The 27,654-nt window shown below is 49.2% G+C and overlaps 2 protein-coding genes across 6 annotated transcripts; one reads left to right on the top strand and one right to left on the bottom strand.

Annotated features, from left to right (window-relative positions):
- Positions 1-21: 21 nt before the first annotated feature.
- On the top strand, positions 22-8,071 carry mfap3l (microfibril associated protein 3 like). 4 transcript variants are annotated; one of them, XM_061808458.1, is made up of 4 exons: positions 22-1,037; positions 2,644-2,741; positions 2,987-3,321; positions 4,924-8,071. In XM_061808458.1, exons 3-4 carry the CDS (start codon positions 3,060-3,062, stop codon positions 5,739-5,741), a joined length of 1,080 nt encoding a protein of 359 aa, XP_061664442.1. In that variant the 5' UTR covers positions 22-1,037; positions 2,644-2,741; positions 2,987-3,059; the 3' UTR covers positions 5,742-8,071. The 4 variants fall into 4 exon arrangements, with proteins under 4 accessions (XP_061664442.1, XP_061664441.1, XP_061664443.1 ...); XM_061808457.1 differs by lacking the exon at positions 2,644-2,741 and having other exon boundaries at positions 22-1,021; XM_061808459.1 differs by lacking the exon at positions 2,644-2,741 and having other exon boundaries at positions 22-1,033.
- clcn3 (chloride channel 3) lies at positions 7,943-26,427 on the bottom strand. 2 transcript variants are annotated; one of them, XM_061808438.1, is made up of 14 exons: positions 26,249-26,427; positions 23,939-24,120; positions 16,502-16,662; positions 16,201-16,300; positions 15,413-15,600; positions 15,205-15,327; positions 14,111-14,317; positions 13,954-14,034; positions 13,625-13,877; positions 13,257-13,549; positions 12,994-13,180; positions 11,996-12,394; positions 10,025-10,241; positions 7,943-8,192 (listed from the first exon to the last, which is right to left on the bottom strand). In XM_061808438.1, the coding sequence occupies exons 2-14, from the start codon at positions 24,099-24,101 to the stop codon at positions 8,102-8,104; spliced, it is 2,463 nt and encodes an 820-aa protein (XP_061664422.1). In that variant the 5' UTR covers positions 24,102-24,120; positions 26,249-26,427; the 3' UTR covers positions 7,943-8,101. The 2 variants fall into 2 exon arrangements, with proteins under 2 accessions (XP_061664422.1, XP_061664423.1); XM_061808439.1 differs by lacking the exons at positions 23,939-24,120; positions 26,249-26,427 and adding an exon at positions 21,726-22,085.
- Positions 26,428-27,654: the final 1,227 nt, after the last annotated feature.

The following is a 27,654-nucleotide window of genomic DNA, read 5'->3' as shown; positions in this document are numbered from 1 at the left end:
ACTGGAGTCGCCATCCGCCATCTTGATACTCCCAAAACAACCGGTCCGACCTGCCCAGGTCAAGTTACAAAAGATTTACTTTGACACTGTTAAAGTTTGTTTGTAAAGGTTTCTTTTTTTTCTGTGAATTTTTTTTGTTATGAATTTCATCATTCAGAACTCTGCAAATTGAATTAGATTTTCAAACGCGAGGAAGAAAAATTTCAATTTTCTGACAGTTTATGTTATGATGATCGTGCTTCACAGCATATTACGGGAAAATTAAACATCACGGAAATCGGGGCCGAGGTAATATCCAAGTCGAATTGAAAATCCTTCATGTTACCAGAACTGGAAAAAAAATGTCAAGCTTACATGACCAGTTTTAATTTTACATGACAAACTTTTGAGAAACACCTCACCATATTCCAACCAGTCAATCGTGTCTTCCGCACGTTTTGAGAGTACCAAGATGGCGGCCATCATGACGGCGTAGTTGTTGTCCTTTCGGTAATTCAGTCCGATGTCCTCCCCCTGCACCGCGGCACCCAGAGACAGAGCGTGGTTTACTTTGTATAAATTTACTCGATGTACATGTTGGCTACTATTAGGGATGCGGTAAGTTCACCCGCCATATTGAATGTGTCAGTTGAATGAACTCAAGTGGCAGGTTCCGGTTCAGCGGAGAACGCGCCCGGAAAGAGTTTTCCAACGCACCTTATGGTGAAATTGGTGTGCGAGAATATTTAAATGTGTCTGTTGTAAATAAAATTATTTAGTTGCTTGGTTTCCACTTACGTGCTTGAACGTTGCATAAACACCGTGTAATTTTCAACAAGCGGAAGCTTTCGCAGAGGGGCTTCGACGGTGACGTCATTTACGTCTCCGACTTCCCTTCTTGCGAGCCAAATGAAACTCAAAACAGCGCCCCCTAGTGCCTCGGCTGTTTAGGGGGGGGCACAAGGAAGAAGAAAAAGAAAAGCGGTTCACTTCGCACTGGGTCGGGACTCGAGCATCGTTGCAACTGGTGACGAGCCCTGATGTGAGTACCAAAGTAGGTCAGTAGAAATATATATATATATATACACATATTTTTTCAAAGCCAAAGACCGCCATGACTTTCGACAAGTCTGGTTACGTCGTCGACATCTTGTGTGGAGGGCCGTTTACCCCCTCCAGTGCGCCCACACTGCGACGTTCTTCCAAGATAAAACGTAAAATATTTCATATTTAGTCCTTGGCGACCGATGTGGAACGTTTCTGTTCGTTTTTTTTTATCGACAATTCCAAGTGTCTCGTTACTTTGAAGCGTCCCGTGACAAAGAACCACCGTCCAGTTAATAGCCGTATCCCACACCCGTTTGAGCTGAACGGCGAAAAAATATCCATACATTTTATTCTGTGGAAATGTAATTATACATACTGATGGTGTATAAAACAACGTTTTTTGAGGTTATATATGGATATGTTTCGCGATATTAGATTCCATTTTTTTTAAAATATGTTTGGCCTGATCTTGCGTTCAATGACGATATTAACCCAGGAAGAACACTGCGCCCCTTTTTCTTTCCAAATTCAAATTTTTCGCTTCAAAATTGGGAAACGCACCCATTTTTAATAAATCCTCCTGTGTCTACTTGGGGAAGCGATTGCATAATTTCACCAACCCAACTTGATTATAACGAGATGTGAAAAGGACATAAAATCTAAATTAAAATCACGAATTATTTGTATTTATCATTAAAGTCCTTTAATTTATCAATATTCGAAATTAAATGATCTACATTTCTGTCAAAATAATTTCTTCCCCCAACTAAATTCTAACGAGATGTAAAAAGGGGATACAATTTCAATTCAAATCATTAATTATTTATATTTATTAATATTCATTTAATTTATCAACATTATAAATTAAATGATCTACATTTCTGTCAAAATAATTTCACCCCCCAACTAGATTACGAGATTTAAAAAGGACAGAAATACTCAAGCAAAGCAAATTTATTTGTATATAATTCAAAATAAATATTGTAATTGAAATTAAATGAATTATGTATTTTTTAAATCAAATGATCTTCATTTCTGTCAAAATAATTGCACCCCCCACCGAGATTACGAGATTTAAAAATGACATAAATACTCAAGCAAAGCAAATTTATTTGTATTTAATTCTAAATAAATATTGTAATTGAAATTAAATTCATTATTTATTATTAGTCATCTAATTTACCAATATTATAAATTAAATGATCTTCATTTCTGTCAAAATAATTGCACCCCCAACTAGATTACGATATTTAAAACGGTCAAATACTCAAGCAAAGCAAATTTATTTGTATATAATTCTAAATAAATATTGTAATTGAAATTAAATTATGTATTTTTAGTCATTTAATTAATCAATATTATAAATCAAATGATCATTTCTGTCAAAATCATTGGACCCCCCCAACGAGATTACAAGATTTAAAAAGGACAGAAACACTTAAGCAAAGCAAATTTATTTATATATAATTCTAAATGAATATTGTCATTGAAATTAAATTCATTATTTATTAAGTCATTTATCAATATTCTACATTAAATGATCTACATTGAAAATGTTCAATACATTTATAAATCTATTCAAATCTATTTATTTTATTTGCTCTGCTTTATTTACAGAAGACTGTTACAATAGTCAAATCTACTTGCGCGCGGATGGGCCTCTCCCGGTCCGCTCGACACACGCGAGTCTTCACTCTCGAGACGTTCTTCAGAGGGTAAAATGCAGTTTTTGCGATTGATTTGATGTGGCAGCTGGAGGTCAGGTTGGAATCCAAAGTTCTGGAAAACAGGAGGGGGTCTGAGACAATGTAGACTGCGGTTGAGGATCTTGAGTCAACCGGGCTAGATAAACGAGGAAAATGGATTCAGAGAAGCAAGATATTCCCCATCCATGGCCTCTACTGTCCTGTCATATTCGAATATTTTGTTTGAAGAGATTTGTAACATTTTTGTTTTTCAGTGAGATGTTTCCCGCCGCTCAGCCAAGATAGCCAATCACTTGAGTGCGGCGGCTGCGCCAGTCTCCGGAAATCATGTTGCGGTCCGCCGGACTCGGGTTAGTCCTGCTGGCGTCACTCGTCGCCTGGCACGCCGCCGCCGCCGCTTCCTCGTCGGGAGATGGAAGCGGCACAGACGGGGTTGGTTCCGTCCCGGCCGTGCTCGCCACCGCCAGCCAGCTCATCGCCCGCGAGGGGAGCTGCGTGCTGATCAACTGCAACGTCACCGGCGACCCATTCCCCAGCATCAAGTGGTTCAACTCGCACGGCCACCTCGTGGACACGGACGGCAGTGGCGGTAAGGCACGAAAAACCGACATCACCCCCCCCCCCTCCTCCCTGGTTTACACATTGGGTCAGGAAAATGACCCAAAATGAGCCACCAAACTGCATGTGACACAGGTGTCAAAGTCGAGGCCTGGGGGCCAGACCGCGGCCCGCGAAGGGAAGTCACCAGCCAATCGCAGGGCAGATATAATTTTCACTTCAATTTACTCCCACGGGCAATTTAGTCTTCAATTGACCTCAAATGCGCCATCAAATTGCATATGGCACAGGTGTCAAAGTCGAGGCCCGGGGGCTGGATCGTGGCCTGCTACGTGATTTAATGTGGCCCGCAAAGGTAAATCACCAGCCAATCGCAGTGCACATATAAACAATTTTCACTTCAATTTACACCTACGGGCAATTTAGTCTTCAATTGACCTCAAATGAGCCATCAAATTGCATATGGCACAGGTGTCAAAGTCGAGGCCCGGGGGCCAGATCGAGGCCCGCCACGTGTTTTAATGTGACCCGCAAAGGTAAGTCACCAGCCAATCGCAGGGCACATCTAAACAATTTGCACTCTAATTTACACCTACGGGCAATTTAGTTTTCAATTGACCTAAAATGAGCCATCAAACTGCATATGGCACAGGTGTCAAAGTAGAGGTCCAGGGGCCAGATCGCGGCCCGCCACGTGATTTATTGCGGCCTGCGATGGCAAATCACAAGTCGCCAGCCAATCACAGGTCACATATAAACAATTCGCAGTCCAATTTACACCTACGGGCAATTTAGTCTTCAATTGACTTAAATATACCATCAAATTGGATATGGCACAGGTGACAAAGTCGAGGCCCGAGGGCCAGCTCGAGGCCCGCCACGTGATTTAATGCGGCCTGTGAAGTCAAATCATGTATCAACGTCCTTGAGTCTTATGAAAATCTGGACCAAAATTTCACATTGTCACGGCAAAACACTCAAATAAGTGATTGGGTGATACACGGGACGCTTGTCACGTTGGTTTGGCCGGAACCGCGTCATGGCAGAGAGTCACCCAAGTTTGAACACGCAAACAAGAAGCCATTCTGGAGGTGGACTTTAAAGAACTGTAGAACTCATTAAAGGGGAAATCCAGTGCTTGGCATGAACCGTGCATCCAATAGGTTAAGCTGAGGTTGGGCGCGCTGCGGAGGCCATTAGCCCCGGCTAGCGGCCTCCCCGGTTTCCGAAGGTATACAGCAGTATGGGTAATCGGGAAGACGGAGGAATACTTCTGTACGGATTCGAACCCGTGGCTGCGAATAATGTTGAGTATCCGGATGGTTCTTCGGACGGGAACGACGCGGAGTCCCGACGAGCGAGCCGAGCTCGGCTAGCGGCCTCCCCGGTTGCCGAAGGTAAACAGCAGTATCGATAATCGGGAAGACGGAGGAATATTTCCGTACGGATTCGAACCCGTGGCTGCGAATAATGTTGATTATTCGGACGGGAACGACGCGGAGTCCCGACGAGCGAGCCGAGCTCGGCTAACGGCCTCTGCAGCTCATCCTTCGCGGTGCTCGCCGACTCATTCTGGATCCACGTGGGGTTTGGCAAAACCTGACGCCCCTTCTCCCTTCGTGTCTCTCCGCAGGCGGGAAGTGGGGGCTGCTGGAAAACGGCATCCTCAACATCACCGGCATCGAATTCAGCGACCGCGGCAAGTACACCTGCGTGGCGTCCAACCCGCACGGCGCCTCCAACTGCACCGTGACGCTGCGCGTGGTTTTCACCAAGGGCGACATGGGCGTCTACTACATGGTGGTGTGCCTGGTGACCTTCAGCATCATCATGGCGCTCAACGTGACGCGGCTGTGCATGATGAGCAGCCACCTGAAGAAGACGGAGAAAGCCATCAACGAGTTCTTCCGCACGGAGGGCGCCGAGAAACTGCAGAAGGCCTTTGAGATCGCCAAGCGCATCCCCATCATCACCTCCACCAAGACGCTGGAGCTGGCCAAGGTGACGCAGTTCAAGACCATGGAGCTGGCGCGCTACATCGAGGAGCTGGCGCGCAGCATCCCGCTGCCGCCGCTCATCATGAACTGCCGCACCTTCGTGGAGGAGATCCTGGAGGTGGTGGGCGCGGAGGAGATGAGGCACACCTTCCTCCGGCAGGCGCCCGAGGGGAGGGAGCGCGGCGGAGGCGGCGACGCCGGCCCGAGGGACGTGTTTACCCTCCTGCGGGAGCGAGGGCGGCAGCTGGAGCGCAGCGAGTCACCCGCCGCGGACTCCGACAACTCGTCGGTCCAGGAGCAGCCGCAGCACATCGCCATCCAGGTGTCGGTTCACCTGCAGCTGGAACCGGATGCCGTCCCGCCGCACGACGGCGACGCGGAAGGGAATCGCGGCAAAGAGCCCGCAGCCGACAGCCTCCCCCCTTGCCAGGTTTTTTACGAGAGTCACGTGTGACCCGACTGACCAATCGCACGCCGGCGATTCTTTTCTTCTCGCACTTGAATGTAAACTCATCAGCAAAAGAAACGCTTCGGAATTTCCGTTACACCCCCCCTCGTCCCCCGACCTTTGTATCATCCATTTTTTTTCCATGATCAAATTTAGCAACGCAGATTTGTTGACAATTTTTTTCCCCGAAATTTTTTTTTTGGGCGGGGAGGGGTTATTGTTACATTATCGACTGAATATCGTGGGACATTTCGGCAACTTTTCTGCTTTGCTCTTACCGGTGCTCTCCTGATGCCTTTGTAGGAAATAGAAGTGATTAAAAAAAAAAAAATGGGCGGGAAATGTTGCTTCTGTCATTTTAGTTGTTTGATTTCATTTAGTATTTTGCCAATTTAGTCTGAAATTGGCCTGAAATGAGCGATGGTGTCAAAGTCGAGGCCCGAGGGCCGGGCCGAGGGCCGGATCGAGGCCCGCCACCTGATTTTATGCGGCCAATCGCAGGGCACACCTAAGCACTTTACACCTACGGGCAATTTAGTCTTCAATTGACCGGAAATGAGCCGTCAAACTGCATTTGGCACGGGTGTCAAACTCGAGGCCCGAGGCCCAGATTGCGGCCCGCGAAGGCAAATCATGAGATTGCCAGCCAATCGCAGGGCACATATAAACACTCTACACCTACGGGCAATTTAGTCTTCAATTGACCGAAAATGAGCCGTCAAACTGCATTTGGCACGGGTGTCAAACTCGAGGCCCGAGGCCCAGATTGCGGCCCGCGAAGGCAAATCATGAGATTGCCAGCCAATCGCAGGGCACATATAAACACTCTACACCTACGGGCAATTTAGTCTTCAATTGACCCAAAATGAGCCATCAAAATGCATATGGCACAGGTGTCAAACTCGAGGCCCGAGGGCCAGATCGAGGCCCACCATGTGATTTAAGGTGGCCCCCAAAGGCAGATCACCAGCCAATCGCAGGGCACGTTACACCTACGGGCAAGTTAGTCTTCAATTGACCGAAAATGAGCCGTCAAACTGCATTTGGCACGGGTGTCAAACTCGAGGCCCGAGGCCCAGATTGCGGCCCGCGAAGGCAAATCATGAGATTGCCAGCCAATCGCAGGGCACATATAAACACTACACCTACGGGCAATTTCGTCTCCAATTGACCTAAAATGAGGCATCAAACTGAATATGGCACAGCTATCAAACTCAAGGCCCAAGGGCCAGATCGAGGCCCACCATGTGATTTAAGGTGGCCCGCAAAGGCCGATCACCAGCCAATCGCAGGGCACATTACACCTACGGGCAATTTAGTCTTCAATTGACCTAAAATGAGCCATCAGACTGCATTTGGCACGGGTGTCAAACTCGAGGCCTGAGTGCCAGATTGAGATTGCGGCCCGCGAAGGCAAATCACGAGATCCCCAGCCAATCGTAGAGCACATATAAACACTTTACACCAACGGGCATTTTAGTCTTAAGTTGACCGAGAATGAGCCATCAAACTGCATAAGGCACAGGTGTCAAAGTGAAGGCCCGTGGTCCATATTGCGGCCCACCGCGTGATTTAATGCAGCCCGCGAAGGCAAATCGCAAGGCACACAAACACTTTACACCTACGGGCAATTTAGTCTTCAATTGACCGAAAATGAGCCATCAAATTCCGTAAGGCAGAGGTGCCAAAGTCGAGGCCGGGGGCCAGATCGCGGCCCGCCACGTGATTTAATGCGCCCCGCGAAGGCAAACCTCCGTGATTCTTGTGCAAATCTGTACCAAAATGTCAAATTGTTATACATCACAAATGATAAAAGATATTCTCAGCATTATTTTTTTGTCGCCGAACATGAACAACGGTTGAAAACCCCCCCCCCAAAAAAAAGTGAGCGATTCCAAAACAAGCCTGACAATTGAGCTCCAAAATTTAATTCACCACGTTTCAAATGTACAATCAAAAAAAAAAGCGCGAATCATCACAACAACGCATGACTTGATAAATTAAAGCGAGACGGGGGGGGGGGGGGTAGATTTGTCAGCTGACTTCGGGCCGGCCAATCACAGCGCACGCAGACCGTCCCGTTTTGACGCTCGCGCCTACGCGCAATTTCAGAGCGGTGATTCGAAAGGTCCAGCAGTAAATGGGGGGGGGGGGGGTTAGTCGTGGTGGGAAGTAAATCACATAATTCTTTTTTTTTTTTTTGGGGGGGGGGGGGGGGACTTCACAATAATGGATGGATCAGTGTTGGAAAAAAAAAAATATTGCACGCCTGATTGCGCCATCTGGAACATGAAAAATAATAAAAGTCAGTATGTCACAGATTGACCATCCCTCCCCCCACCCCCGCCCGTCCTGAAAGGGGCGGATCAGTTGAACATGATGGACTCGGGATCCTGATTGGCCATTTGAGCCATGTGACGCAGGATATCCTTTTTCGTGATGATGCCGAGAAGCCGCCTGCAGGGGGGGCAGCAGAGAGAGAGAGAGAGAGAGGGAGAAATATTAGACGCTGTGAGTTTCTGGGTTGGGGGAGGAAAGGTGGTGGGTGGAGGGGGGGGAGAGAGAACCTGAGAATACTGATCAATAACAGGAAGTAAGACAGGAAATGAAAGCGTGGCCCTAGTGGGGGAAAAAGGAGAACATTGGGGCTCGGATTCGAGCCGCTGCTCCCCCGTGTCGACCCTGAACTGGTCGGCAGCCAAATACAGAGCCCGCAGAAACGCGCAACCAGTTGCCCTCAAATTCATACCGACGGGACAATTTCGGGCACCGGTGTCAAAGTCGAGGCCCGGGGGCCTGATCCGGCCCCCCGCATGATTTTATGTGGCGCACAAAGCTAAATAATTCTTATTAACTTCTGTTATGTTTGTTCAAATCTGCACCAAAATTTCAACTTGTCATATAAATGACACCGTTGACAACACGGGTGTCAAACTGAAGGCCCGGGGGCCAAATCTGGGCCCCCGCATGATTTTATGTGAACACAAGTGGCCTCCATAACCCTCGACCAGAAACCTTCCTAGAGCTGGCCGGAGCAGAAGAGCCTTGGTGAGAGAGACCGAATTGTGATAGGGCACAGATCTGGCCAAGGTTACACCTTAAGGTTCCTAAGACCACAAGTGGCCTCCATAATCCTCGATCAGAAACCTTCCTGGAGCTGGCTGGAGGAGAAGAGCCTTGGTGAGAGAGGTAAAGAAGAACTCAAAGATCGCCGTGGTTGAGCTCCAGGGATGCAGGCGGGAGACAGTTCTAGAAAGTCCACCATCGCTGCAGACCTCCACCACGCGAGGCCCGACGCAAGTGCAAAACACATGAAATCAATTGTAAGACAGATGAATGCGGCCAAGTACAGGGATATCCTGGACCAAAACCTTCTCCCGAGAGCTCAGGACTTCAGACTGGGCCAAAGGTTCACTTCCAACAAGACAACGACACAAAGCAACGCAGCTAAAATAACAAAGGAGTGGCTTCAAAACAACTCCGGGACTGTTCTTGAATGGCCCAACTAGAGCCCCGACTTCAACCCAATTGAGCATCCAGAAAACGACTGTCCACCAATGTTCACCATCAAACTCGACAGAACTGGAGAGGATCTGCAAAGGCAGAGGCAGAGGATCCTCAAATCCAGATCTGGAAAAACTTGTTGCATCATTCCCAAAAAGACTCATGGCTGTATTACCTCAGAAGGGTCCGACAGCTAAATACCGAGTTAAGAGTCTCTAGCTTAATGGGGAAAATATGAAATCATAATCAAAAATATATGGGGGTCTGAATACTTTCCGTACCCACTGGAAATCGAACGCAGTGTTATTCAATTTACAGCTCTTCGCTACTGCTGCGGCTAAAGTTGTAGCCGTACTGCGTACTTCGCTAGCGCCTTATGCAGGACAGATCTAAGGCGTGACACTACTACGGCTATTACTACTACTGCTATTATAGCTGCGACAACGTAGCAGATTTACGGATACAGTTCTTCGCTCCGGATCTTCATGACAGCTGCACGAATGTGCTAAAACTATTGATCCAGCCCTCCGCGACGGCTTCTACCACTACGAGCTAAAACTGCGAGAAAGTGGCAAATCCGCGGCTGCAGCTCTTCCTAACAAACCCACCCTTGCCGCAAAGGTAGTGAAAGCAGGGAGATGATCCTGAAACACACACCCGTTACTCGCACAGCTGGCGACGTCGGCGCCGCTTCTCTAGTGCGGGGGTGGGGGTGTTGGTGTGTGTGTGTGGGGGGGGGGGTTTACAGCCAGGCGGAACTTCACCCTGGGACAAGCTTCACTCACCCATTGTGAGTGACCAGGCACTGGCGCAGCCCCAGCTTCCTGAAGATGTCCACCACAATCTCCATGGGGGTGTGGTCGGTGACGGTGAAGGGGCTCATGTCGAGGATGGAGCGCAGCTTGAGGGGGCGGGGGCTGTCGGCGGGTAGGGTGGGGGCGTGTTGAGTGAAGTACACCCTGGAGTTCAGCATGATGCCCTCTTGTTTGCGCCGAGCGTTCTCTGTCAGAGAGGAAGAAGGGAGGCAAGGTTTTAGGATGTTTAGGCCTGGGATCATCAATTTTTTCATAAACCAAGAGCGAGCAAGAGCTGTGCTCACCATCACTGGCACCCTTAAAATATTTTCAGAAGATAAATGGAAATGTACAATATGTTATATTATTTTGGGACAGATATGAACAAAAAAAAAAAAAAAATCACAGAGGTTAATACACACGATTTAGCTTCGCGGGCTACATAAAATCATGCGGCGGGCCGGATCTGGTCCCCGGGCCTTGAGTTTGACACCTGTGTCGTCAACACTGTCATTTATGACATTACAGTTAGATATTTTGGTGCAGATATGAACACAAATTACGGAAGTTAGCCGGATCTGGCCCCCGCGCCTTGTGTTTGACCCCTGTGTCGACAACGTTATCATTTATGATATGACAGTTTGTTATTTTGGGACAGATTCAAACAAAATTCACAAGTTAATACACACGATTTAGCTTCACGGGTCACATAAAATCATGCAGCGGGCCAGATCTGGCCCCCAGGCCTTGAGTTTGACCCCTGTGTCGACAACGTTATTATTTATGATATGACAGTTTGATATTTTGGGACAGATTCGAACAAAATTCACAAGTTAATACACACGATTTAGCTTCACGGGCCACATAAAATCATGTGGCGGGCCGGAGCTGGACCCTGGACCTTGAGTTTGACACCTGTGTCGTCAACGCTGTCATTTACGATATTACAGTTTGATATTTTGGTACAGATATGAAAAAAATTAGGGAAGTTAATGCGCAAGATTTTGCTTCGCGGGCCACATAAAATCAGGCAGCAGGCTGGATCTGGCCCCCAGGCCTTGAGTTTGACCCAAGTGTCAACAACGTTATCATTTATGATATGACAGTTTGATATTTTGGAACAGATATGAACAAAAATTACGGAAGTTAATGCGCAAGATTTTGCTTCGCGGGCCACATACAATCGGGCAGCTGGCCGGATCTGGCCCCGAGGCCTTGAGTTTGACACCTGTGTCATCAACTTTATCATTTATGATATGACAGTTTGAAATTTTGGTACTGATATGAACAAAATTTACTTAAGTTAACGCGCAAGATTTAGCTTCGCGGGCCAAATAAATCATGTAGCGGGCCAGATCTGGCCCCGAGGCCTTGAGTATGACACCTGTGTCGTCAACGTTATCATTTATGATATGGCAGTTTGATATTTTGGAACAGATATGAACAAAAATTACGGAAGTTAATGCGCAAGATTTTGCTTCGTGGGCCACATAAAATCATTTGGCGGGCCAGATCTGGCCCCCAGGCCTTGACTTTGACACCTGTGTCGTCAACTTTATCATTTATGATATGACAGTTTGAAATTTGGATTCTGACATGAACAAAAATTACGGAAGTTAACGCGCAGGAATTAGCTTCGCGGGCCACATAAAATCATGTGGTGGGCTTGGACCTCGTGGGGCTCTGTAATTACACACATCGCTCCACCAGGGCGTGCAGACATCAATTTTGGTCTGGTCTGGTTTTCTCCCACATTACCCAAAAACATGCACGGTAAAGTTAAGCGGAGACTAAACTCTCCTTATGTGCGGATCTCGCACCCAAAATACGCTGAGGATAAGCAGTACATAGAACAGATCATAATAATCACCGCTAGTGGTTCCCCACTAACCCTGGACCGTTTGTCCACTCAAATCTCCCGCGTTCAAGACTTTGAAAGACCCAAGACGCGCAGAAGGTTACCTATGGCGATGGTGATATCTCTGCGCAGAGCAAAACCCACAAGCCTCTGGGACTCCTTGGACACGATCACCGGAAAACCATTATAACTGGTTTCGTTGATGACACTCTGCAGGTCCTCCACGGTCAGGTCATCCTGCGTCAGCACAGCGAGCGGCGGGTCGCACCGGCGCGGCCTCATCACCTCCCTCGCGAGCGTCGTGTGGGTGAATTCCTCTTTGGCGTCCAGGAAGGGGTACCCGTTGAGACGGATGTGTGCCTCGTAGATCCCCTCGCGGCCGAAAGCGTCGCCCACCCATTTGCTGGTCATGACGGCAGCCATGAGGGGCACGATGTACTCGAGGCCGCCGGTCAGCTCGAAGACGATGACCACCAAGGAGACCGTCATGCGGGTCACGCCTCCTGCAGAGGAGAACAAAGAGAATGTTTGGTTAGCATAACCGTTACCTAACTAACCCTAAACCCTAACCCTGACCCTGACCCCCAACCCTAAATTCTTACATTTGAAGTCTACGCCTCCCCCATTCATAAGACTCCCCAAGTCAGGCCGTAGATGCTCCCATCCTGACCTCAATACTTCAAGATTGAACAACCTGCATCAACCGTCCCGGTTCCAGGGAAGACGGGCATACCGGGGGGAAGGACCGTGCATTCACCTCCTCTCAGCACAATGAGAGGGGCGTTCCTAACCCTTACCTCAACCCTAACTCTGACCCCAACCCTAAATTCTTACATTTGAAGTCTACGCCTCCCCCGTTCCTAAGACTCCCCAAGTCAGGCCGTAGATGCTCCCATCCTGACCTCAATACTTCCAGATATAACAACTGGTGTCAAACGTCCCAGTACCAGGGAGGACGGCACACCGGGGGAAGGACCGTGCATTCATCTCCTCTCAGTGCAATGAGAGGGGGGTTCCTAACCCTTAACCCCAACCCTAACTCTGACCCCAAACCTAAATTCTTACATTTGAAGTCTACGCCTCCCTAATTCATGAGACTCACCAAGGCAGGCCGCCGCCCCCACCATGGCATAGAGCCCTGGCGTGATGCAGTCCGCCCCCACCTCACACCACTCTTTGAACAGGAACCAGTCGTGGTGGTAATACGCCAGCTGCTCCACGGCGATGCCCACGATTCGCCCTGCGATGGCCCCGATGGCCATGCTAGGAATGAACAAGCCTGATGGGACCTGGAGGAAGAGCAGAACTGGTTTGTTTTGGTCTCAAATGTGGATGGATCGTACAAGCGTCAAAAGACAAGCTCACCTTGAGGCCAAATGTAAATATGGTCATTATGATTTTAAAGACGAGAGCGAGGCATAGCTGCCAGATGGCGGTGTACACGCCAGGCCCGGCGGGCTGGTTGGGGTTTTCCGTAAAGGCCTTGCTGCCGTTCATCTGGCTGCGGTACTGGCAGAGCTGCGAGGACTCGAGCGGGCCGCAGTCGGTGAAGAGCTCCTTTATCAGCTCGCTGGTGTTCTGCCGGGTGTACGGGTTGGGGAACGCGACTACGGCCGTGATGGCCGCCACCAGGATCACCTCCAAAACTGGATACTTCCCTGAGATTAAAGACGAAATGAGTACTGTGAACCCCTGAAACAGGTTTTGGACCTCAGCGATACCAAAGTACTTGCCAAAGCGGGTTGACTTCCGACGCCGACACCAAGCGATGTTGGCTCGGATGAAGAAGGCACCCCACAGGCCCCCGAAAACACCCAGAAGGATGAAGGGGAGGAGCTCGAACAGGTACCAGGGCGTGTGGTACTCCACGTAGAACAGAACCAGGCGGCTGTTTCCAAACGGGTTGATGGAACGCAGGACAAAGGCGGCCACCAGGGCGGCGAAAAAGGAGCGCCAGAGTGTCTTGAGCGGGAAGTAGTAGCTCACCTGGAGGGGCGACAGGAGAGGTGGAAAGTCTTATCCTGTCATCACAAATCCAAAGACCTTGTAGTCTGTGGTTCACCTCTTCCAGGCTGAAGAGAACGCCGCCTATCGGCGCCCCAAACGCCACTGACACGCCAGCTGCCGACGCGGCGGAGAGAACCTGCGCGAGACAAAGTCCTCTTGTGAATAGAAACCAGAGAGCAAAAAAAAAAAAAAAAAAAAAAAATGGCACCCACCTCTCGTTTCTTGGCCTCGTTCTTGCTGTACTTGGGGAAGAGGTAAGAGAAGATGTTCCCGCAGCAGCACGCCACGTGGACCAGCGGACCCTCTTTTCCTAGACTCAGGCCCGACGCCACCGCCAGCACCAAAGTGATGGTCTTTATCATCAGGGTCCACTTGCCCAGGTATCCCCTGATGATGAACCCACTCAGGATGGTCTTGATCTGGCGCACATAGGAAGAACGGAGAGTTCCAGGCTTCGTTACGCAGAGATTCTTGTCCCAGCAGAGCCAAACCGTTTCAGGAAATCCTCGGACCCTCTAAAGCACAGGTGTCAAACTTGCGGCCCGGGGGACCAGATCCGGCCCGCCACATCATCTAATGTGGCCCGTGAGTGTGCGCATTAATTTCAAATTCCAAATTGTCTTCACTTTTAAAAATATTGAGATATTGCAAGCAGTTTTTTGTTACCAACACCCCCCCACCACCCCTCTTTGAAATAAATTTGATCCATCATGTAGTTGAACAAACAAATTTCAAAATTAACTATCCATGAATTTGTGTATATGGAATAATATGAGGTAATCCAGCATCCAAAATGAGTTTCCTCCGCAGGGTGTCCGGGCTCTCCCTTAGGAGATAGGATGAGAAGCTCGGTCATCCGGGAGGGACTCAGTATCGAGCCGCTGCTCCTCTGCATTGAGAAGACCCAGATTAGGTGGCTGGGGCATCTGAACTGGATGCCTGCCGGACGCCTCCCCGGTGAGGTGTTCCGGGCACGTTCCACCGGAAAGAGACCCCGGGGACGACCCAGGACACGCTGGAGAGACTCTGTCTCTCGGCTAGCCTGGGAATGCCTCGGGATCCCTCCGGAAGAGCTGGAAGAAGTGGCTTGGGAAAGGGAAGTCTGTGTATCCCTGCTGAAGCTACTTCCCCTGCGACCCGACCCGGAGAAGCGGTAGAAAATGGATGGATGAGGTAATCAAGCATTCAGACGGGGTTTTCAGCCAGTGGAACCAGTTTTACAACCCCGCCGTAAAGTGTTGCGTTCACTTATGCCTCGGATCTTGGCCCGCCAGGACCGAAAAAGCTTTGTCCCTCTATCATTTACCTCTGGGATCCCTGATCCGCAGGCGTATGGAGCAAAAACTTTGACGAGACACACGGCGAGGAAGGCGAAGGACAGTGCCCAGTAGATGTACATGAAATAGTTCATGATGTACGAGCCTGGACCCTGCGGGGCGGAGTACAAGTAAAAACACAAGCTTAATTTAGTTCTTCCTCTGTGTCAACGACTCCGGCGAACAAACGGAGCTAACCACAGCCTGGCCCAGGATGAGTTCAGCCCAGCTCTTCCACTGGGGACACTTGTCCCTTTCGGCGAACGTGGTCTCATTGGACGTCCAGCAGCACTGCTCGTGATTGAACCACATGGCGCTCAGGCACACGCCCTCCTTCAGGTCGTTCATCCAGTCGGCAGCGATGTCGATCAGACCAGCCAAGGCACCTGCCGGGAGGGAGAGGAGACGAAAAATGACCCGGACCGATCGTGTGAACTCCAGCCCAGCTGCGGTTCGGCGTTTGCGATTTCCCCACGTCAAATTTGTGCTTGCGGCGAACCCATTGTCAGTTCACCTCTGAGACACTCACCTGCCCGCTGATTTGGTGTCGGATCAACAACAAATATCAGAACATAAAGCTCTACCGTGCAACGCGAAAGCCAACAACACCCAGAAACAGCGCCGGGCTGGCTTCTCCAGGGCTCACTCGGGACGTACTAGGCGCAACGGAAAAGTGGGCTACAGAGAGCAAATCTGTGAAGGCACCATTAACGCTGAAAGGTTCCAACAGGTTTTGGAGCACCACATGCTGCCATCCAAGCAATATATGCTTATTTCAGCAATGAGGAAGCCATTTTATATTCACACCATCCCAGACAACAAAATAAAGCCTCACTTTGAGATATGAGTGGAAATACGAATGATCTGGGCTCATCGAAGGAATCCTTCAGAAATGCTTCGATGTTTTGCTCAGAGCCATTCTTGGGTGTTGTTATCTGTGTGTTTAAAAGTAAATATCAGCTGATGATCAGGACAACGTTCATTACCGGAGGCTAAGCCTGTGAGCGTGACCACCAGCCACCCAGACCAGGCGTCATATAGACTCTTGGAGAACTCCCACGCAGACTCCTTCTTCTTGCTGTTGATCTGCACATAGACAACACGGCAGAATAGCGGTGACCTGTGGTGCGTGGCGGCGCATTGGGGAAGACAAGACCCGATGCTGCTCGCCGCCGAATTTAGTCAACGTGACGTATTGATCATTCGAGGACTGCCAGACCTCGGCTCAATAAAGGTTTGGGGAAAAACCAAATGTGTCCCGTTCATCCCGGTGACGGGAGTCGTTACCTTCCGGTGCCTCTCGCGGTCCTTGCACTTCTCGCGCACCCAGTCGATGGTGTGGAAGTCGTCATAGGTGCCCACCCCGGGAATGGGCTCCTCGAGGAAGTCCAGCAGGTGGGTGGAGCTGCTGGGTGCACCACCCCCATTAGACATGGCGTAGTTAGACCCTGTGAGGGAAGAAATTCAACATAAGGTCTGAAAAAAAAAAAAAAAAAAAAAAACACACAATGGTACCTGGACTTACGAACGTCTCTTGTAACGAAAAATTCAGGTTATGAAAGCCCAAAATAGGCACCGGATTCGAAATTCCACCAAACATAAACATCCTGCATCTTCGTTTCAAAGTGCCGCGATGGCGCTGCTCTCATTGGCTATCGGCGTAGCATCTTCCTGGCATCCCATTGGCGAGGATTGACGTCGATCTTTACCCATGATGCACTTCCTGTATCTTGGTTTGTGCGGCGGGATAGAGCTGTTCTCCCATTGGCTATCGCCGTAGCATCTTCCTGGCATCCCATTGGCGAGGATTGACGTCGATCTTTACCCATGATGCACTTCCTGTATCTTGGTTTGTGCGGCGGGATAGAGCTGTTCTCCCATTGGCTATCGCCGTAGCATCTTCCTAGCATCCCATTGGCGAGGACAGACGTCAATATTTACCCAGCCCAAAAACATATTTGTCTTTTTGGATTTTAACATTTGCAATGACTCTACAACACAGGTGTCAAACTCAAGGCCCGGGGGCCGGAACTGGCCTGCCACATGATTTCATGCGGCCCGCAACGCCAAATCTAGACGCCAAATTTCAAATTGTCATAAATCATACATTATAAAGTTGAGATATTACAAGCATTTATGTGTTACCAAACGTGAACAGTTGAAAAACACATTACCCTTGATTTCTGATTCCAAAACTAGTTCATAAATTGATGATGTAAATATGATGGGATGACTAAATATTTTTGTTTCACAGCCATAACAGCGCTCGGAGAAAAAAATATCCATCGATAATTTGCGTAATTTCCGGCCTATAAGCCGCGACTTTTTTCACACGCTTTCAACCCTGCGGTTTATGCGGTGATGCAGCTAATTTGTGCATTTTTTTCTACTGGCCACGAGGGGGCACTTAAGCGGAAAAGGTAAGAGTGAGACCAGTGGAATATATGTGCCGAGGAAGTGACTTTTACCGGTATGTTTTTGGGGTTTTTTTTTTCCCCCACCGGCGCTATTAGCATTTAGCTGCTGTGTTACTGCAGTGTCTCAGTAAATTTTTACCGTTACTTTTTTTTAACCGGCCCTGTTAGGGCTGCGCTCGCGTTAGCGCTGTGCCAGCGTGTTGCTGCTGTGTTACTGCCGTGTCTCAGTGATTTTTACCAGTTTGGTTTTTTTTAACCGGCCCTCTTAACGCTGTGCTTGCGTGTTGCTACTGTGTTACTTCCATGTCTCAGTGAATTTCTACCAGTTGTTTTTTTTTTTAAGTGGCAGTGTTCGCGCTGTGCTCGCGTTAGCGCTGTGCCAGCGTGTTGCTGCTGTGTCACTGCCGTGTCTCAGTGATTTTTACCAGTATGTTTTTTTTTTCCGGCCCGTTACCGCTGTGCTCGCGTTATTGCTGTGCTAGCGTGTTGCTGCTGTGTTACTGCCGTGTCTCTGCGATTTTTACCGGTATGTTGTTTTCTTTTTAAACCAGCCCTGTTAGCATCTTCCTAGCGTCAGGGGCGTGCTAGTGTTAGCGCCGCATTAGCGTGTTGCTGCCGTGTCTCAGTGATTTTTACCAGTTTGGTTTTTTTTAACCGGCCCTCTTAACGCTGTGCTTGCGTGTTGCTACTGTGTTACTTCCATGTCTCAGTGAATTTCTACCAGTTGTTTTTTTTTTTAAGAGGCAGTGTTCGCGCTGTGCTCGCGTTAGCGCTGTGCCAGCGTGTTGCTGCTGTGTCACTGCCGTGTCTCAGTGATTTTTACCAGTATGTTTTTTTTTTCCGGCCCGTTACCGCTGTGCTCGCGTTATTGCTGTGCTAGCGTATTGCTGCTGTGTTACTGCCGTGTCTCTGTGATTTTTACCGGTATGTTGTTTTCTTTTTAAACCAGCCCTGTTAGCATCTTCCTAGCGTCAGGGGCGTGCTAGTGTTAGCGCCACATTAGCGTGTTGCTGCCGCATCTCAGTGATTTTTACTGGTAAGTTGTTTTTTTTCCCCGGCCCGTTAGCAATGCCCTCGGGTTAGCGCCATGCTAGCATGTTGCTGCTGTGTTACTGCCGTGTCTCTGTGATTTTTACCGGTATGTTGTTTTCTTTTCAAACCAGCCCTGTTAGCATCTTCCTAGCGTCAGGGGCGTGCTAGTGTTAGCGCCGCGTTAGCGTGTTGCTGCCGCATCTCAGTGATTTTTACTGGTAAGTTGTTTTTTTTCCCCGGCCCGTTAGCAATGCCCTCGGGTTAGCGCCGTGCTAGCATGTTGCTGCTGTGTTACTGCCGTGTCTCAGTGATTTTTACCAGTTTGGTTTTTTTTAACCGGCCCTCTTAACGCTGTGCTCGCGTGTTGCTACTGTGTTACTTCCACGTCTCAGTGAATTTCTACCAGTTGTTTTTTTTTAAGTGGCAGTGTTCGCGCTGTGCTCGCGTTAGCGCTGTGCCAGCGTGTTGCTGCTGTGTCACTGCCGTGTCTCAGTGATTTTTACCAGTATGTTTTTTTTTTCCGGCCCGTTACCGCTGTGCTCGCGTTATTGCTGTGCTAGCGTGTTGCTGCTGTGTTACTGCCGTGTCTCTGTGATTTTTACCGGTATGTTGTTTTCTTTTTAAACCAGCCCTGTTAGCATCTTCCTAGCGTCAGGGGCGTGCTAGTGTTAGCGCCGCATTAGCGTGTTGCTGCCGCATCTCAGTGATTTTTACTGGTAAGTTGTTTTTTTTCCCCGGCCCGTTAGCAATGCCCTCGGGTTAGCGCCATGCTAGCATGTTGCTGCTGTGTTACTGCCGTGTCTCTGTGATTTTTACCGGTATGTTGTTTTCTTTTCAAACCAGCCCTGTTAGCATCTTCCTAGCGTCAGGGGCGTGCTAGTGTTAGCGCCGCGTTAGCGTGTTGCTGCCGCATCTCAGTGATTTTTACTGGTAAGTTGTTTTTTTTCCCCGGCCCGTTAGCAATCCCCTCGGGTTAGCGCCGTGCTAGCATGTTGCTGCTGTGTTACTGCCGTGTCTCAGTGATTTTTACCAGTTTCTTTTTTAACCGGCCCTGTTAATGCTGTGCTCGCGTTATCGCTGTGCTTGCGTGTTGCTGCTGCATCTCAGTGATTTTTTTTTTTTTTAACCGGCCCTGTTAGCGCTGTCCTAGCGTTAGCGCTGTGCTAGAGTGTTGCTGCTGTGTTACTGCCATGTCTCCTTGATTTTTACCGTTACGTTTTTTTTTTTTTAACCGGCCGTTAGCGCTATCCTCGCGTGACCGCTGTGCCAGCGTGTTCCTACTGTGTTACTGCCGTGTCTCAGTGATTTTTACCGCTATGTTTTTTTTTTTTCCGGCCCGTTACCGCTGTGCTCGCGTTATCACTGTGCCAGCGTGTTCGTGCTGTATTACTGCTGTGTCTCAGTGAATTTTACCGGTATTTTTTTTTTTTTTAAACCAGCCCTGTTAGCGCCTTGCTAGCGTCAGGGCCGTGCTCGTGTTAGCGCCGCGTTGGCGTGTTGCTGCTGCATCTCAGTGATTTTTCCTGTTTTTTTTTTTTTTAACCAGCCCTGTTAGCACTGTCCTAGCGTTAGCGTGTGCTAGAGTGTTGCTGCTGTGTTACTGCCATGTCTCCTTGATCTTTACCGTTACGTTTTTTTTTTTAACCGGCCCCGTTAGCATCTTGCTAGCGTCAGGGGCGTGCTAGTGTTAGCGCCGCGTCTCAGTGATTTTTACTGTTAAGTTGTTTTTTTTCCCCGACCCGTTAGCAATGCCCTCGGGTTAGCGCCGTGCTAGCATGTTGCTGCTGTGTTACTGCCGTGTCTCAGTGATTTTTACCAGTTTCTTTTTTAACCGGCCCTGTTAATGCTGTGCTCGCGTTATCGCCGTGCTAGCATGTTGCTGCTGTGTTACTGCCGTGTCTCAGTGATTTTTACCAGTTTCTTTTTTAACCGGCCCTGTTAATGCTGTGCTCGCGTTATCGCTGTGCTTGCGTGTTGCTGCTGCATCTCAGTGATTTTTTTTTTTTTTAACCGGCCCAGTTAGCGCTGTCCTAGCGTTAGCGCTGTGCTAGAGTGTTGCTGCTGTGTTACTGCCATGTCTCCTTGATTTTTACCGTTACGTTTTTTTTTTTTAACCGGCCGTTAGCGCTATCCTCGCGTGACCGCTGTGCCAGCGTGTTCCTAATGTGTTACTGCCGTGTCTCAGAGATTTTTACCGCTATGTTTTTTTTTTCCGGCCCGTTACCGCTGTGCTCGCGTTATCGCTGTGCCAGCGTGTTCGTGCTGTATTACTGCCGTGTCTCAGTGAATTTTACCGGTATTTTTTTTTTTTAAACCAGCCCTGTTAGCGCCTTGCTAGCGTCAGGGCCGTGCTCGTGTTAGCGCCGCGTTGGCGTGTTGCTGCTGCATCTCAGTGATTTTTACTGTTTTTTTTTTTTTTAACCAGCCCTGTTAGCACTGTCCTAGCGTTAGCGGTGTGCTAGAGTGTTGCTGCTGTGTTACTGCCATGTCTCCTTGATCTTTACCGTTACGTTTTTTTTTTAACCGGCCCCGTTAGCGCTATCCTCGCGTTACCTCGTGTTCCTGCTGTGTTACTCCCGTGTCTCGGTGATTTTTACCAGTACGTTTTTTTTTTTTTTTACTGACCCTGTCAAAACAGCAGTGAGGCTGTAAAACCGGTCACGTACTACAGTACCGGCAATTGTCACAAATACTGCAAACATGTTACTGAAATAAGCATCTTTTGAAAATACTGGTAGCAACTTTTTCAGGATTTCATTTATTACGGGGGATAATTAAGCCCTTTCAGGATGTGCAAAGGAAGACGAATCACTAAGCCGGAGCGGATCAATACCGCCCGATAGGGATCATCCCGAGGGGAGGGGTTAGGGTTGGGGGGGGGGGCCCAATCTATTTGGACACAAACATGTAGGACATGTATGTAACATGACAAGACTGAGAGTGACGGGCTGCGGTCGCCACGGCCCTCAAGGCCTCATGCTTAATCGCATTATCCTTACTCCGTAGCATGACGTCGTCAATGGCAACGGCGCGTTAAAAGGCCCGTTTGCTACGACTCGTACCTCGTCTCGGGATCTCCCGCAGGGGGATGGTGTCCCCTCCCCCGTCGTAAGGAAAATAAGGGTCAGCGCCCCTGTCCTCCTCCTCCATGATGATGGACAGAGTCGGAAAGAGGAGGCTAGGCTACGCTAGGCTGCGCTAAGCTAGTCCTCCCTGCGCGCAGGTGCGACGCGCGTCAGTCGCTGCCATGTTCGCCCGCCCGGGCAACACGACCACAGCGGCACAAGGCGGCGACGCAGAAAAGACCGCTTGTGTATCCTCTTGCACTAACTCTCCCTCTTCTTGCTCCCTCTCGCCACTGCAGCAGCTGACTTCAGGCCTGATGACATCATCGGGCGCACACAAACACGCTCGGCCTGCTCAGTTGCCAGGGGAGACCGCCGAGCCTGCGCTGACCACCGACAAGCACCCCCCTCTATGAGACCTTTTCCACCCCAGGAAACGTTATGGTAAATTCCTTGGGAGTTTGAGTTCGTCGTGTGTTTCGGGGAAAAAAAAAAAATATATATATATATATATATATATATATATATATATATATATATATATATATATATAAATATTTTTGATATAAAAGAAGCGAGCGCATCGGTACACGGACTAATGAATCACATCGTACTCAAAAGAATGTCAACGGGAAGATTCCACGGGCAAATAGTTCAAAACAAAGCAAAGCTAGTTTATTTAAAGGTCAAGTGTCAATGACTATAAACATTCTAAAATCGATATTGTCGTGAAAAATATATATAACATTCACTTCAATGTCTGTACGAAAAAATAAATATGAGCGGAGAGCACGACATCCATGCGCAAAGTTGCGGAAGTCTCATTCGAGATTCAAGTGGTCGCCATATTGGCTGCATCTTCTGGCGATGAACAACGGCCCTCGCGGCTACAAAAGTCAACGACAACCCCGCGGCCAAACCACTTCCCTGTCCAATCCACCTCTGCCGGCGAATGACAACAACGAGACGGCCAAACCACTTCCCTGTCCGATTCAGCCACCTCGGCCACAGGCGACGACGTCACCGCGGCCAAACCACTTCCCCGTCCGATCCGGCCACCACGGCCACGAGCGACGACGTCACCGCAGCCAAACCACCTCCCCGTCCAATCCACTTCCGTGGGGGTGATAAACAACGCCGCGGCCAAACCACTTCCCCGTCCAATCCAGCCACCACGGCCACGAGCGACGAAGTCACCGCAGCCAAACCACCTCCCTGTCCAATCCACTTCCGCGGCAGCGACAAACAACGCCGCCTGCGACGACATCACCACGGCCAAACAGTCTCCCCGTCGGATCCACCTGCGCGGCGGTGATAAACAACGCCGCGGCCAAACCACTTCCTCGTCCGATCCAGCTCTGCAGCGGTGATAAACAACGCCACGGCACAACCGTCTCCCCGTCTGATCCACCTCCGCGGCAATGATAAACACCGCCGCCCGCGGCCGCGAGCAACAGCGACGACAACGACGCAGCCAAACCGCCTCCCCGTCCGATCTAGCCAACACGGCCACGAGCGATGACGTCACCGCAGCCAAACCACCTCCCTGTCCAATCCACTTCCGCGGCGTCGACAAACAACGCCGCCTGCGACGACATCACCACGGCCAAACCGTCTCCCAGTCTGATCCACCTCCGCGGCGGTGAAAAACAACGCCGCTGGCGAATGACAACAACGCCGCGACCAAACCACTTCCCCGTCGGATCCACCTACGCGGCGATGATAAACACCGCCGCCCGCGGCCGCGAGCAACAACATCACTGCGCTCAAACCGCCTCCCCGTCCGATCAACCTCCTCGGCGGAGATGAGCCACTGCGGCCCGGCGCCGTGACGAGTCACCCCGGTGGCGCCACGTTCGCCGATCACGGCTTCTGCCAGGGTGGCACACCGACACATTTAGCACCCCTGACTTACGAATTACGTAACAACTAATGCTAGCGTTAAACTCTGCGTACCGGAGATTATAACCACGTGCCGTAGGCCGGGAATTACGGTAAACGGATAGTGGGGAAATGAAACTACTCTACCGATGCTAACATGCATGCTAACACACAGCCACTTAGCTCCACAGGACGGATGGGGACTGCGGAAATGGATGATCCACCATTTGAAACATTAAAAAAGGGGGACAGAAAAGAAAACAATCTACGGGTGCAGCCCAAGGTTGACTGAAACTCCACACCGAAGGAACGGTCCAGGTGCTCCCTACCTGGGGAGGAAGCGTCGCCATCTAGCAGGTTGTCATCCTCAGTAGTGTGAAAGTCCATGACGATGCCAGCTCCATCGAGCAGCTCCTCGTCGCTGCTGGCACTGGCAATGCTGTTGTAGCTGTTCCTGGAGTAGCCTCTGTGGTACAGCTGCTCTGACTCCATTTAGCAAACCGCCAGTGCCCTGGAAGAAGGAAAGAAAAAAATTGAATTCAAGACGACCGGACGGGAAAAGTTCAAGGGGACAGCAAACCGGTCGGACAAGCCGAGTGGAGCACCAACAGGACTTCTTGAAGTCACGTTGTGATTTTTTGGGGGATATTTCAAGAAACTGCCGTGCAAATATTGGCGTGGAAGTCATGATCTGTCTGCTTCTCATGCCCGTGGCAGTCTCTGGGTTCCCTGCTTGGGAACCGGCTGACAGTGTTGTTGTTTTCTGTTCCAAGCCAAAAAATACTTGCAAGATCTCAATGTTAGCATTTATGATATGGCAATTTTGGAATTTTTGGACAGATTTGAACAAGAATCATGGGAGTTGACAAATATGATTCGCCTCCGCGGGCCACATAAAATCATATGGCGGGCCAGATCTGGGCCCTCGGCATCGAGTTTGACACCTGTGTCGTCAATGTTATCGTTTATGATCTGACAATTTGAAATTTTAGGAGAGATTTCAACAAAAATCACGGAAGTTAATCGACATGATTTAGCTTTCCGGGCCACATAAAATAATCTGGCAGGCCGGATCTGGACCCCGGGCGTCGAGTTGGACACCTGTGTCGTCAACATTATCATTTATATGACAATTTGAGATTTTGGTTCAGATTTGAACAAACATCACGGAAGTTAACACACATGATTTAGCTTCGCGGGCCAAATAAAAATCATGCGGCGGGCCAGATCTGGCCCCCGGGCCTCAAGTTTGACACCTGTGTCGTCAACGTTATCGTCTATATGACAATTTGAAATTTTGGGACAGATGTGAACAAGAATCATGGAGGTTGGCACATATGATTTGCCTTTCCGGGCCACATAAAATAATCTGGCGGGCCGGATCTGGACCCCGGGCGTCGAGTTGGACACCAGTGTCGTCAACATTATCATTTATATGACAATTTGAGATTTTGGTTCAGATTTGAACAAACATCACGGAAGTTAACACACATGATTTAGCTTCGCGGGCCACATAAAATCATGCGGCGGGCCAGATCTGGCCCCCGGGCCTCAAGTTTGACACCAGTGTCGTCAACGTTATCGTCTATATGACAATTTGAAATTTTGGGACAGATGTGAACAAGAATCATGGAGGTTGGCACATATGATTTGCCTTTCCGGGCCACATAAAATAATCTGGCGGGCCGGATCTGGACCCCGGGCGTCGAGTTGGACACCTGTGTCGTCAACATTATCATTTATATGACAATTTTAAATTTTAGGACAGATTTGAACAAAAATCATGGAGGTTGACGTGTTTTGCCCTTCTGGGCCACATAAAATCTGGTGGGCTGGATCTGGACCCTGGCCTTGTGTTTGACACCCGTGTCGTCAACGTTATCGTTTATATGACAATTTGAGATTTTGGTCCAGATTTGAACAAGAATCATGGAAGGTTGACACATATGATTTCCCTTTCCGGGCCAAATAAAATAATCTGGTGGGTCGGATCTGGCCCCCGGGCCTAGTCTTCAACACCTGTGTTGTCACCGTTATAATTTATGATATGACAATTTGAAATTTTGGTACGGATTTGAACAAAAAAAAATCACAGAAGTTAACACACATGATTTCACTTCGCGGGGCCGCATGGAATCATGCGGCGGGCCAGATCTGTCCCCCGAACCTTAACTTTTGACACCTTTCTTTCCGGACAAGTCCACTTATGACAACGTGCAAAAAAATGCAGTCATCAAACTGTTTTTGAGTTTCATTTCAACTCCATAAAATAAAAAATAGTTTGGCACTTTTTTCCTTCACTTTTCGATTCCCGGAATAAACAAAAACAAACAAACGTGAGCTCCCGAATCCTGGCGTCACGTGACACCTCCTCGCTCAGGCAAGGCTCGGCTCCCCTGCCTCGCTTTGGTGGCGAACCCGAGGCAGCCTCCCTTAGCGTGCCGGTTTAAACCTTTACGTGAGTCGCTGTTCATGAAACACACCACGATGAAATTAAAAATAATAATAATAATTTAGACCTGTACGTGACACCGCAATGACACAAGGAGCCGTTCAGTGGTGAATATTCATTCAGGGACTTTGTGCTAAAGCTAGCGTCCGGTGTTAGCTCAAGAGAGCGAGGGAAGACGCGCACAAACCTTTGCAAAGCCTCAAATCCAGTCCCGGCACGAGAGTTCATCTTTTTTCCCCCCTCTCATTGAATTCCCCTACCTCCGCCGTCACAAAAACAAAACATTTACACAGCCAGCTCCTCCTCGGCGCCGCCGCTATGTTTTCCTCCCAGTTTCAGTAATTGTCACTTCCGGTTTCCTGTTTGTAGCTAGCCTCGCCGCCCGCAACTTTATTATTATTATTATGATTATTATTATTTGCAAATGTACTATTAGTCTGCATTTCATTAAACAACCGCATTGCATAGTACTGCTACTATTTCGGTTTTCAATGAATCTTTAGCGACTGTTTTCGACCACGTGTCTCCATCCGGGGCACGCGGCCATGTTGAATGGGTTCACTCTCTTCGTCTTCGGCGTGGTGGGTTCTGGCTCGAGGATGGGAGGTCCTGGGTTCGAATCTTCACCAGACCGTTCCATGTGGGGTTTGCGTGTCGCCCTATGTTGGTGCAGGGGGGGGGGGACTGTAAACGACCCTGTATTAAAGGGGAAATCCAGAGCTTTGCATGAGCCTTGTATCCAATAGGTCATGTAAAATGTATCCTTATTTTCACATTGTGATCTTAAATCCTCTCTCATTTAATAGTGTTTTGAGAAGATTTTTATCGACAATTATGAATTTTCAGGGATCTGGCATTTGATGTCACATGATGTACGTTGGCGTATGTGACGTGTTACATATCGTTCCAAACGTTCGATTACATGGGAAGCCATTATGGTTGATCGGGAAGACGGAGGAATAGTTTCATACAGATTTGAACCTGTGGCTGTAATTTATGTGATATATTCTGGCGGTTCTTCGGGCAGAATGACGCGGAGTATGAGGACCGAGCTTCAGCAGCTGCCGCAGGCCGAGGTTCCAGGCGGCGGCCACGAGCCGAGGTTCCAGGCGGCGGAGGTGTTTATCCGAGTTTTGGTGGTGGCGGAGGCTTTTAGCTTAGCTTTGGGGTCCGGGGCTAATGAAGCGGGTGGCGGCGGAGGCTGTTAGCCCTGGACGACAAAGGTAGGCTGTGCATTTCCAAACGCTGGATTACTTGGGACACCATTATGCCCAGCGCCGATTTCTCGGATTTATGCTCATCTGATGAAGAAATAGCAGTATCAGTTGATCGGGAAGACGGAGGAATACTTCCATACAGATTTGAATCTGTGGCTGTAACTAATGATGAATATTCGGATGGTTATTCGGACGGGAATGACGCAGAGTCTGGGAAGCGAGCTCCAGTGGCGGCCCGCGAACCGAGCTTTCAGGTGGCGGAGGCATTTAGCAGAGCTTCGGTGGTGGCGGAGGGCTTTAGCCTAGCTTCGGCGTCCGGGGCTAACGGCGTCCACTGCGACCTCTTCGTTAGCCCCAGACACCGAAGCTCGGCTAA

Source organism: Syngnathoides biaculeatus, chromosome 21, assembly GCF_019802595.1.
Source record: "Syngnathoides biaculeatus isolate LvHL_M chromosome 21, ASM1980259v1, whole genome shotgun sequence".
Lineage (NCBI taxonomy): Eukaryota > Metazoa > Chordata > Actinopteri > Syngnathiformes > Syngnathidae > Syngnathoides > Syngnathoides biaculeatus.
Note: the sequence above shows the minus strand (reverse complement) of the source record. Positions and strands in the feature narration are given on the sequence as shown.